This window comes from Microcaecilia unicolor, chromosome 9 (genome assembly GCF_901765095.1).
Source record: "Microcaecilia unicolor chromosome 9, aMicUni1.1, whole genome shotgun sequence".
Taxonomy (NCBI): Eukaryota; Metazoa; Chordata; class Amphibia; order Gymnophiona; family Siphonopidae; genus Microcaecilia; species Microcaecilia unicolor.
Genome location: NC_044039.1, coordinates 90,973,145 through 90,985,391, shown reverse-complemented (window position 1 = coordinate 90,985,391; position 12,247 = coordinate 90,973,145). Strand labels below are relative to the sequence as shown.

General features: G+C 45.0%; 1 protein-coding gene across 1 annotated transcript in view; it reads left to right on the top strand.

Moving 5' to 3' along the window:
- ABCC9 (ATP binding cassette subfamily C member 9) overlaps positions 1-12,247 on the top strand; it is a 454,126-nt gene that overhangs the window by 94,342 nt on the left and 347,537 nt on the right. Inside the window, 1 exon segment of the mRNA XM_030214004.1 lies at positions 5,515-5,706. Within this exon segment, the coding sequence (XP_030069864.1) occupies positions 5,515-5,706 (192 nt within the window).

Sequence of the window (12,247 nt, the reverse complement as noted above, 5' to 3'; positions counted from 1 at the left end):
CTAAGTGGGAGGCCAGCAAGAAGCAGATTGCAGTAGTCTAAACGAGAGGTGACAAGGGTGTGGATGAGGGTTTTGGTAGAGTGCTCGGAAAGAAAGGGGCGGATTTTACGGATGTTGTAAAGAAAGAAACGACAGGTCTTGGCGGTCTGCTGGATATGAGCAGAGAAGGAGAGAGAAGAGTCAAAGATGACCCCAAGGTTTCGAGCTGAGGAGACAGGGAGAATGAGAGAGCCATCAACAGAAATAGAAAACGGGGGGAGCGGGGAGGTGGGTTTGGGGGGGAAAATGAGAAGCTCGGTTTTGGTCATATTTAATTTCAGGTGGCATTGAGACATCCAGGCAGCAATGTCAGACAAGCACGCTGAAACTTTGGTTTGGATGCAAGGTGAGATATCAGGGGTAGAAAGGTAGATTTGGGAGTCATCAGCATAGAGATGGTAGGAAAAGCCATGGGATGAGATTAATGAACCAAGGGAAGAAGTGTAGATAGAAAAGAGGAGGGGACCAAGAACAGAACCCTGAGGTACGCCGACAGGCAGAGGGATAGAAGTAGAAGAGGATCCACCAGAGTGAACACTAAAGGTGCGGAGGGAGAGGTAGGAAGAGAACCAGGAAAGGACAGAGCCCTGGAATCCAAGTGAGGACAGGGTATCGAGAAGTATGTTGTGATCGACAGTGTCAAAAGCAGCGGAAAGATCAAGAAGAATGAGGATGGAATATTGACCTCTGGATTTAGCCAGTAATAGGTCATTGGAGACTTTAGTAAGCGCAGTTTCGGTTGAGTGGAGAGGGCGAAAACCAGATTGTAATGGGTCAAGAATAGCATGTAAGGAGAGAAAATCAAGGCAGTGGCGGTGAACAGCACGCTCAAGTAATTTGGAGAGAAAAGGAAGGAGGGAGATGGGTCGGTAATTAGAGGGACAAGTAGGGTCAAGTGAAGGCTTCTTAAGGAGAGGTGTGACCACAGCATGTTTAAAGGCAGCAGGGACAGTCGCAGTGGAAAGTGAGAGGTTGAGAATGTGACAGATAAAAGGAATAAGAGTAGGAGAGATGGCATTAAGAAGGTGGGTGGGAATGGGATCAGAGGAACAGGTGGTACATTTTGAGGAAGAAAGGAGAAGTGTAGTTTCCCCAATAGTAACTTCAGGAAAGGAGGAAAGGGAATGAGGGGAAGGAGAGAGAGGGGAACGGACTAGTGGAGGGAGAGCTGGTGAGGTAGAGAAAGCAAGGTTTATCTTTTGAACCTTGTTGTGAAAGAATTCAGCAAGGGTCTGAGGAGATAATGAAGGGGGAGTTGGGGGAGGGGGCACCTTGAGGAGAGAGTTCAATGTGGTGAAGAGAAGTCGAGGATTAGAGCCAAGAGAGTTGGTCAGTTGGATATAATAATCCTGTTTGGCACGTAAAAGAGCAGATTGGAAGGAGGTCAGCATGAACTTAAAGTGTAAGAAATCAGCAAGGGCCCGAGATTTCCACCAGAGGCGTTCGGCGGAGCGGGTACAGGAACGTAGGTAGCGGATATTAGAATTCAGCCAAGGTTGGGGTTTTGTACGCCTTACAGGGCGGGTCATCAAAGGTGCAAGAGTGTCTAAGGCAGAGGATAGAGTATTGTTGTAAGAAGAAACAGCCTCGTTGACAGACGTGGATGGTGCCACAGTAGAGAGGAGGTTTGAAACATGGGAGGATAGAGATGAAGGGTCAATATCGTGAAGATTCCTAGATAAATTAGATAGGATAGGACGGGACTGGGAGGGAGGAGATTTAAGTGTGAAAGTTATAAGATGGTGATCAGAGGAGGGATGATCAGAGGCAAGGAAACTAGAAGGTGAACAGTTGGAGGAGAAGATGAGATCAAGACAGTGACCATTTTGATGAGTGGGGGAGGTGGAGCATAGTTGGAGATTAAAGGATGACGTTAAAGCGAGTAACTTGGAAATATAAGAGTTGGAAGGATCATTAGCAGGAATATTAAAGTCACCAAGGATGAGAGAGGGGGAGGAAGGATCATGGAAGAAGGTAAGCCAGGCGTCAAAGTCACTGAGAAAGGATGAAAGGGACTTATCAGGGGGACGATAAATGACCGCTATTCGAAGAGGCAGAGGAGAGAAAAGGCGGATAGAGTGGACTTCAAAGGAGGAAAAACAGTGAGATTGAGGTGGAAGAAGGGGTTGAAATCTGGAGGAGGGAGAGAGAAGTAGTCCAACACCGCCCCCACGGCCAGCAGGGCGAGGAGTATGTGAAAATAGATAACCGCCATGGCACAGGGCTGTGACTGAAGCAGAGTCATCAGGGCAGAGCCAGGTTTCTGTTATGGCGAGCAGATGGAGGTGACGCGAGATAAAGAGGTCCTGGATATAGGGGAGTTTGTTACAGATAGAGTGGGCATTCCATAGGGCGCAAGAGAAGGGCAGAGAAGAGGAGGGGAGTAGAGGAATAGAGATGAGGTTAGAGAGGTCACGGTGAGATCTGTAGAGTTTGGATAATAGTTGGTGAGGAGGGCCAGCTGGCTTCATTTCTTGATGTGGTTCTAGTTTTTCCCACCCTTTTTCCCTTCCTCTCCTTTTCAATACATAAGCTTATTAAGTGGTGTTTTTACTAAGGCGTGTAGGCACCTACACGCATACAATGTGTGTCAAATGAGGATGATTATGATTGGAACAGGTCTAGATATAAACATCCCAATTTTTGCCCAAGAGTTTTTATCTTGTTCCATTATCTGTGAAAAATGTCCAAATTCCTGGCCTGCTCAAATCCTGGCCAAACCTCCCCCCCCCCCCCCGCCAACATTCCCCCTTGCAATTTAGACAAACTGTGGAGTAAAACGTCCCAATTCTGAGTTTTGAATATCACAATTTAGAAGTTTTGGTGAGAAAAACGTCCATCTGCCACTTTGTGCTGCTTTTGAGACATTATTGAAAGAGGCCATTTATTCCATGGAGGTATTTAATGTCTCTCTTATATAGCAGGCTGACCCCTAGCCATAGTACCACTATGGATCACATTTTGAACCTGGCACCGGCAGGGACAGGAACAACTGGGGATCATTTGTGCTATGAAAACCCTTGGACTATAATGGAAGTGCAGAACTTGGCCCCTTCTAAACTTATGTATCTTCAGAGGGGTTCTTGGGTGACTGGAGCTGTCTCTAGGGGTGGTTTTGCTAACTTGAGCGCTCTAAGATCATAAGCACAGGTGTTGTGGCAAATATTGCCTGCTTCCAAATCTTCACTATAAATTTTGATGTGATATTCAAGAACCCACTTGTACTGCACTACCTAAAAAATAAGAAGAAACCATATCAATGGGAAATCTTTTTCTTAAAAAAGGTATGTACCATCCCAGGAACCACATACTGTTGTCATACTACAACAATAGTCATTTCCCAACATAGACTGAAACACCCACTCTTTCACAGAAAAAATAACTAACATCTGATATTATATCTCGCTTCCACCTTGCAGTTCAAAGTGGGTAATAGTAGCATCAACACCAAGCCAGAACAATCCTCTGAGAGGACAGTGACAATTAAAATTAAAATTATGGTTAAAATTCTTTTGTAGTACAAATTTCTGAAAGAGCAGAGTCTTAATATTCTTCCTGCTCAACAGATAAGAATAAGATAACAGAGAGGAGGGAAAGATCACATTCAAGGGGGTGACCTATGATACTCAGAATTGTAATTTAACAGGAATTAATTGAAGTTTACATTCTGGAGCTATAAATACAAAACAATACAATGCATACACACTGTGGGAGCAGAACAAGTTTTATTACGGAAAATAATTTCCTCAAGTATAAATATATGTTTTAAAATTTTAAAATTCTCTATTGGAAACATATGAGTCAGTCTCATTTTCTGGATTTCCACAATGAATACTCATGACAGATTTGCAAATGTTCCATTCTTATGGCTATTTTTGTTACCCTGAAGACAAGACAGACTTATAGCCCTCAATCTTGATTCAAACATCTCTGGTTCAGAAATCTAGGTATCTGGAACCGGTGTATTTAATAACTAATATGACATCAATTCTGTGAGACTATGGGGTTCATTTTCAAAGCACTTAGACTTACAAACTTCCACAGGTTATGATGGGGCTCATTTTTGAAAGAGAAAAACATCTAAAATGTGCTATGAAGCAGCATTTGGACGTGCTTCTCACAACAACGTCCAAATCAGTATTTTCAAAACCTATTTTTAGATGTTTTTTCCATGAAGTCCATCAGAAGTGTGTTCAAATCACAAGGGGGCATGTGGGGGCATTTTGAAGGCGGGATTAGGGCATGCCTAACACATGGATGTTTTATAGCCATAATGGATCAAATCAAAAATGCTCTGGACTAAAACCAAGATGTTTTGGTCTAGACCTGTTTCAGAAAGAATAAGGCACAAAAAGGTGCCCTAAGCGACCAGAGGACTCTGGAGGGAATCAGGGGTGACCCCTCCACCAGTGGTCACTGACCTCCCCCCTCCAAAAAGGGGAATAAAAATATGACTTACCAGCCTCTATGACAGCTGCAGATGTTAAGGTCAGGTCTATTAGAACAGCATTGCAGGTCCCTGGAGTAGAGTTAGTGGTCAGTGAGGTACTCAGGTCCCTCTCTCCCTCTACCTGTCACACATGTGGTGGAAACTATGACCCCTCCCAAGGTAACTATAACCCTACTGTACCCATATATATGTTCTTCCTTCACCCATAATGGCTATTGTAGTGGGGACAGTGGATTTTGGGTGGGTTTTGGAGGGCTCATGGGGACAAGATAAGGGAGCAAAGGTGAGATGTGTACCTGGGAGCATTTTTATGACATGCACAGAAGTGCCCTCTAGGGTGCACCATTGCTGTCCTGTGATGTCTGGGGGACCATTCTACTAAAAATGCTGGCTCCTTGTACATCCCAATGGTATGAATCTCTACATTTTGCACCTATTCAGGTGTTTTTAAAAAATGGACCAAAAACAAAATGTCTAAATCACAAAACCTTGTTCAAAACAGTATTTTCGAAAAAAAAAAAAAGATGTTTTTCTTTTTTGAAAATGACCTTCTTTCCTATTCGGATTTTGCACATTTTTTTGCAAAACATCCAAAATCGGGCTTAGACATTATATCGAAACTGCCTCTCCTCTTAACTTTGTAAGTCTAAGTGCTTTGAAAATACACCTCTGTGTTGACAATGAAAATGAATATACTAAATTATGTGAATTTACCTGCTGTCTCTGTAGTAAAATTTAAAAAGATATCTGATTTGCATCACTAGTTACATCCTTGGCCATTTGTGGGGTAGACTACTAAAAATATGAAGACATCATTAGGAAATTTGGGTCAATTACACAAAGATTACATATATGGCACAGATTCTTTCCACTCTATACTGTGTTGAGTTTTATGAGCTATGTCTTTGAATATGAAGTAAAGTTTCTATTACAATATGCTTAGTTGCAAATTTTGCATTGTTGATCTCATATATTTCAAAATTAGCTGCTTATGAGGCTAATTATTTTATTCTTATCTTTTACAGAAAAAAGTGGCCGACAAGCCAAACCATAATCCTTCCATATGGCTTGCAATATACAAAGCTTTTGGGCGTCCTATCTTGCTCAGCAGCACATTTCGATACTTGGCTGATTTATTAGGCTTTGCTGGACCACTCTGTATTTCTGGTATAGTTCAACGTCTAGATGAAACAAAACAAAATGGAACTCAGATACCTGTGAGTATTCCTTAAACTGTATAAATATTTTTTTAAATTATCTTTATTCAGCTTTTATAACCAATGCCACATTACAACAATGTATACCCCAGAATAAATGCTCAATCCACTACACACCAATTCCCACCCACCCTAACTCATTTCCTACTCCACGTTAACATTTCACAAATCAAAATGAAAAGTAATGATTCACAGCATAATCTATATCTATCTCACTTAACAGTTCTTTTTAAAAATTTGTTGTTAAACAACAGGAAATCTATTACTGTTCATTATTAGAGATTCCAACTTATACACTATATTGTGGTCATCAATCATGCTTTTATACTTAAGGATACAACCAAACAGGGTTCAATTTAAAAATCTAGAGGTCAATATGCAGTTTGATTTAAGCAGGCAGGAGAGGATCCTGTCACTTAAACCATGCTGAGAGGGCTGCCCACTGATATTCAGCAGCACTTAACTGAACAATGTCACTAACTATTGGCCATGACTGCTCTGGCACTGTCTAGTTAATGAAAGGGAGGTCCTGGGGCAGGACATGGGTGGAACCAGCACTTAACCAGATAGTGCTGAGATTCAGCCAGTGCCGGCAGGCTGCACATGTGTGCAGGGCCGTGCAAACACGGTAAGCGAGGTAAGCATGGCAGGAGGGCGCCATCCTCTGGGGGGCGCCCCGCCGCACCATGCTTACCTCGCCCTCTTCTCCCCAGATCCTTTTCCTTTTTTTTTTGTTTAAATTTACCTCTGTCTGGTGGCAGCGTAGCGTTAGTGAGAAGGAGGCGGCGCTCCCCCGCCCCGAAGTGTCAGTCTTCCCTTCGCTCAGTTCCGCCTTCTTCTGACATCAGAAATGACGTCAGAAGAAGGTGGGAACTGAGCGAAGGGAAGACTGACACGTCGGGGCGGGGGAGCGCCGCCTCCTTCTCACTAACGCTACACTGCCGCCGGACAGAGGTAAATTTAAACAAAAAAAAAAAGGAAAAGGATCTGGGGAGAAGAGGGCGGGTAGTGTAGCGATCGTTTTCGGGGGGGCGGGGCCAACTGCAGGGGGGCGCCGGAGACCCTAGGCACGGCCCTGCATGTGTGAAAACTGAGCAACTGCAGAGGGGCTGGTGTCAGAGTCAGCTCGAGGCAAGTACTGCAGACTGCCATTTGGAAGAACGCTGGCTTCCTGAGGAAGAGGAAATCTTTAGCTGGCAGGGTTTAGGGATCCCTGCCAGCCATAGCAAGAGTGCCACGATTTTGGGTGGGCCTGAGTCCACATTGGGTGGGCACAGGCCCACCCATGGCTACACCATTGACCTGGTTAGATATCTGGGCAATTTAGGACTGCAAAATAGCTGTCTTAGGGGTCCTTTTACTAAGCTGCAGTAAAAGGGGGCATACGCTAGTGTCAGTGCGTGATTTTTCCTGTAGCAGGAAACAGGAAGTTTCATCAGAGGAGGCGGGATGCTAGAGAGGGAGGGCTCCGGTTGCAGAGTGGAGAAGCATGTGCTTAATGCTGCCATGTGTGCAAGGCAAGTTTGGAGGGCTGCACGTGGTGGGGGGGGAGGAGGGAGATGAGATGTCAGAGAGCGGGGTGGCAGGTGAGAAAAGGCTGCCGGTGTACGGCGGCAGCAGGGGGTAGGAGAGAACAAGCTGCAGGAGCATTGGGGAGGGAGGGGGGCAGCGGTAGAAGAGAAAAATATGTCGGAGAGAGGAAGAGTCTGGGAGAGGAGGAAAGAGAGAAAGATAGGTAGCGGAAGCAGGAGTAAGCAGCTTGACATGATTAATGCATTTCTAAGCCGTGTAAGCATCTATACATGCCCAATGTGCGCCAAAATGGAGTTACCGCCCCCCCCCTTGTGGTAATTTCATTTTTGGCATGCGTCCGATAAATGCATATGAAAAATATTTCTTATTTTCAGGCACAAGAAGTGGCATTTGGCACATGTAGGTCATTACTGCCTGGTAACTGTGTGAGTCTTTACCATTAGGTCAATGGCTGGTGGATGTTTCTGTGAGAAGGATGTCCATGCCTTTGCTATGCCTCTGACACCCCCTTTATTTATTTATTTGGATCACAAGTAGCAGCAGTGGGGTTTGAACAAGCCACCTCTGGATTGCAAGACCAGTGCTCTAACCACTAGGCCACTCCTCCACTCAACTCCACTCCACTCCCTTGAAATTTGGCCGTCTCTGTGGGGGGCAGTTCAGGACGTTCAAAATGTTTGAAAGAAGGATGTCCACGCCTTTGCTATGCCTCTGCTGACACACACACAACTCCCCCCCCCCCCCCGGGACCTGCATACTGCTGCGATGGACCTGAGTATGATATTTGAGGCTGGCAAAAAAGTTTTTAAAGTTGTTTTTTTGTTTGTCAGGGTGGAAGGGGGTTAGTTACCACTGGGGGAGTCAGGGGAGGTCATCCCCGATTCCCTCTGGTGGTCATCTGGTCAGTTTGGGCACCTTTTTGAGGCTTGGTCGTAAGAAAAAATGGACCTAGTAAAGTCGGCCGTGCTCGGCAGGGATGCTCTTCTTTTTTCCATTATTGCTCGAGGATGCCCATCTGTTAGGCACGCCCCAGTCCCGCCTTTGCTACGCCTCTGACAAGCCCCCAGGGACTTTGGTCGTACCTGCGACGGGAAGCAGTTGGGGACACCCAAAATTGGTTTTAGAGAGAAGGACGCCCATCTCCCGATTTGTGTCGAAAGATGGGCCCCTTCTCTTTCAAAAATAAGCCTGCTAGTTACCCAAGATAGATCACAATATGAGGAAGAGGCTGAGAGACAATTGGGGTATTAGAGAAGGATCCCACACCAGAATATCAGGTTCATGTCCTGCAAATATTAAAACGAGCTAATCAGGATGGAATTATTAATAGCAAAGAGCACAGGTATTTATAATCCAAATACTGCGATAGAGGTTCCCATAATGAACCTATACCAGTCACTATTGGATGTCTGGGAGGAGTCCTGATGCTTTTATGTACCTTAGGAATAAAGGAAATATTTATTTATTTGTTACATGTGCATCCCACACTTCCCCATCTATTTGCAGGCTCAATGTGGCTTACATAGTACCGTTATGGGGTTCACCATCTCTGGTAAAGAAACAAAGTGATGTTGTGGTCGAATAGGGTTCATGTGATATAGACACATAGGGGAATCACAGTTAGGATGAGTTATGCAATGTTCATACAATCTTTGGTTTTGCTGTGTAGCAGGGTTTAGGCACTTAGGTAGGATCAGTGGGGTATGCCTTTTTGAACAAGTTGGTGTTTAATGATTTCTGGAAGTTTAGGTGGTCGCACGTTGTTTTCACGGCTTTTGGTAGTGCATTCCACAATTGTGTGCTTATGTAGGAGAAGCTGGATGCGTAGGTTAATTTGTATTTGAGGCCTTTGCAGCTTGGGTAGAGGAGATTTAAATATGATTGTACTGATGTGGAATGGAGGGGAATTGTCTATATTCCAAGGTAAGTGCCTGATCAAATTATTGATTAAGTTAGAAGGCAAGTATATATAGTGATAGCTTAAGGCTTCCTTTTTGTTGTTTTGTTCTTGATAGTTCAACCCCTGAAGACACTTTCAGTGAAACACAGTGACTGTGTCTGGTTTGACGCCATACTTTAACTGTTTCTGACCGAAAAACAGGAGCTGAACAGAAACAATGGTTGACTTAATTGAAGTTTCGATTTCAAGCTGTGATTCCCAGAGTAATGCTCAATGACCGAAGGTTTTACCGACTATGGGGATTCCTATGGACATGCATACCAATTAATGCGCTATTGGGCTCATTTTCAAAAGAGAAAAACGTCCAAAGAGTGGCATAAGTCCGCATTTGGACATTTTTCTCACAAAAACGTCCAAATCAGTATTTTCGAAACCTATTTTTAGACGTTTTTCTCTGAAATCCGTCAGAAGTGCGTCTAAATCTCAAGGGGGCATACCAGGGGCATGTTCAGGGCGGACCTTGGGCATTCCTAAGAATTTATCAGTCATAATGTACATAAGTACATAAGTAATGCCACACTGGGAAAAGACCAAGGGTCCATCGTGCCCAGCATCCTGTCCACGACAGCAGCCAATCCAGGTCAAGGGCACCTGGCAAACTTCCCAAACGTACAAACATTCTATACATGTTATTCCTGGAATTGTGGACTTTTCCCAAGTCCATTTAGTAGCGGTTTATGGACTTGTCCTTTAGGAAACCGTCTAACCCCTTTTTAAACTCTGCCAAGCTAACCGCCTTCACCACGTTCTCCGGCAACGAATTCCAGAGTTTAATTACGCGTTGGGTGAAGAAACATTTTCTCAGATTTGTTTTAAATTTACTACAATGTAGTTTCATCGCATGCCCCCTAGTCCTAGTATTTTTGGAAAGCGTGAACAGACGCTTCACATCCACCTGTTCCACTCCACTCATTATTTTATATACCTCTATCATGTCCCCCCTCAGCCGTCTCTTCTCCAAGCTGAAAAGCCCTAGCCTCCTTAGTCTTTCTTCATAGGGAAATCGTCCCATCTCCGCTATCATTTTAGTCGCCCTTCGCTGCACCTTTTCCAATTCAGCTATATCTTTCTTGAGATGCGGCGACCAGAATTGAACACAATACTCAAGGTGCGGTCGCACCATGGAGCGATATAACGGCATTATAACCGTCCAGGACTAAAACTTAAATGTTTTGAACTAGACCTGTTTTCATAACAAATAAGGCACAAAAAGGTGCCCTAAATAACGTGGAGGGGCATAATCGAACGGGGTGCCCAAGTTTTCCTGAGGGCGTCCTCACAGGACGTCCCCACGAAGGGGTGGGGAAACCTGTATTATCGAAATAAGATGGGTGTCCATCTTTCATTTCGATAATAAGATCGGGGACGCCCAAATCTCAACATTTAGGTCGACCATAGAGATAGTCATCCTTAGAGATGGTCGTCCCCAGTTTTCGGCGATAATGGAAACCGAGGACACCCATCTCAGAAATGACCAAATCCAAGCCATTTGGTCATGGGAGGAGCCAGCATTCGTAGTGCACTGGTCCCCCTCACATGCCAGGACACCAACCGGGCACCCAAGGGGGCACTGCAGTGGACTTCATAAAATGTTTCCAGGTGCATAGCTCCCTTATCTTGTATGCTGAGCCCCCCAACCCCCCCAAAACCCACTCCTCACAACTGTAAACCACTACCATAGCCCTTAGGGATGAAGGGGGGCACCTACATGTGGGTACAGTGGGTTTGTGGTGGGTTTTGGAGGACTCACATTTACCACCACAAGTGTAACAGGTGGGGGGGGGGGGGGGTGGGTGGGCCTGGGTCCGCCTGCCTGAAGTGCACTACAGTACCCACTAAAACTGCTCCAGGGTCCTGCATACTGCTGTCATGAAGCTCGGTATGACATTTGAGGCTGGCATAGAATATTTTTAAAGTTTTTTTTTAGGGTGGGAGGGAGTTAGTGACCACTGGGGGAGTAAGGGGAGGTCATCCCCGATTCCCTCCGGTGGTCATCTGGTCAGTTTGGGCACCTTTTTGAGGCTTGGTCATAAAAAAAAAACAGGTAAAGTCGCCCAAGTGTTCATCAGGGACGCCCTTCTTTTTTCCATTACTGGCTGAGGACGCCCATGTGTTAAGCAAGCCCCAGTCCCGCCTTCACTATACTTCTGACATACCTCTGTGAACTTTGGTTGTCCCCCCGATGGAAAGCAGTTGAGGACACCCAAAATCGATTTTTGATTATGCCGATTTGGGCGACCCTGGGAGAAGGACGCTCATCTCCCGATTTGTGTCGAAAGATGGGCACCCTTTTCTTTCGACATAAGCCTGCAGATGACCACTGAAGGGAATCAGGAATGACCTCCCCTTATTTCCCCAGCGATCACTAACCCCCTCCTACCCCCAAAAAATGTGATGAAAAACTTTACTTGCCAGCCTCTGTGCCATCCTCAGATGTTATACTCAAGTCCATCAAAATAGCATGCAGGTCCCTGGAGTAGTCTAGTAGTGGGTGCAGTGCACTGCAGACAGGTGGACCCAGGCTTCTACCTCCCCCTACCTGTTACACTTGTGGAGGAAATTGCAAGCCCTCTAAAACTCACCAGAAACCCTTTGTATCCACATATAGGTGCCCCCTTTACCTGTAAGATCTTTGGTAGTGGTGTACAGTTTGGGGTAGTGGGTTTTGCATGGGTTTTGGGGGGCTCAGCAGACAAGGTAAAGGAGCAATGGTGAGATGTGTACCTGGGAGCATTTTATGAAGTCCAGTGCAGTGCTCCCTAGGGTGCCCTATTGCTTTCCTGGGATGCCTGGGAGACCAGTCTACTAAAAATGCTGGCTCTTCCTACATCCCAATGGCTTGATTTTGTGCGTTTTGCACTTGAACATTTTTTGTTTGAAAATGGACCAAAAAACAAAACGTCCAAATCACAAAACCTTCTATTTTCAAAAACAGAAGAAAGACGGTTTTCTTTTTTGAAAATGACCTTCATATCGAAAATGCCCCTCCACATCTAATTGACAAGGTTTTGCATTGAATAAGATTTGTTATGGAGATTGATGGATGAG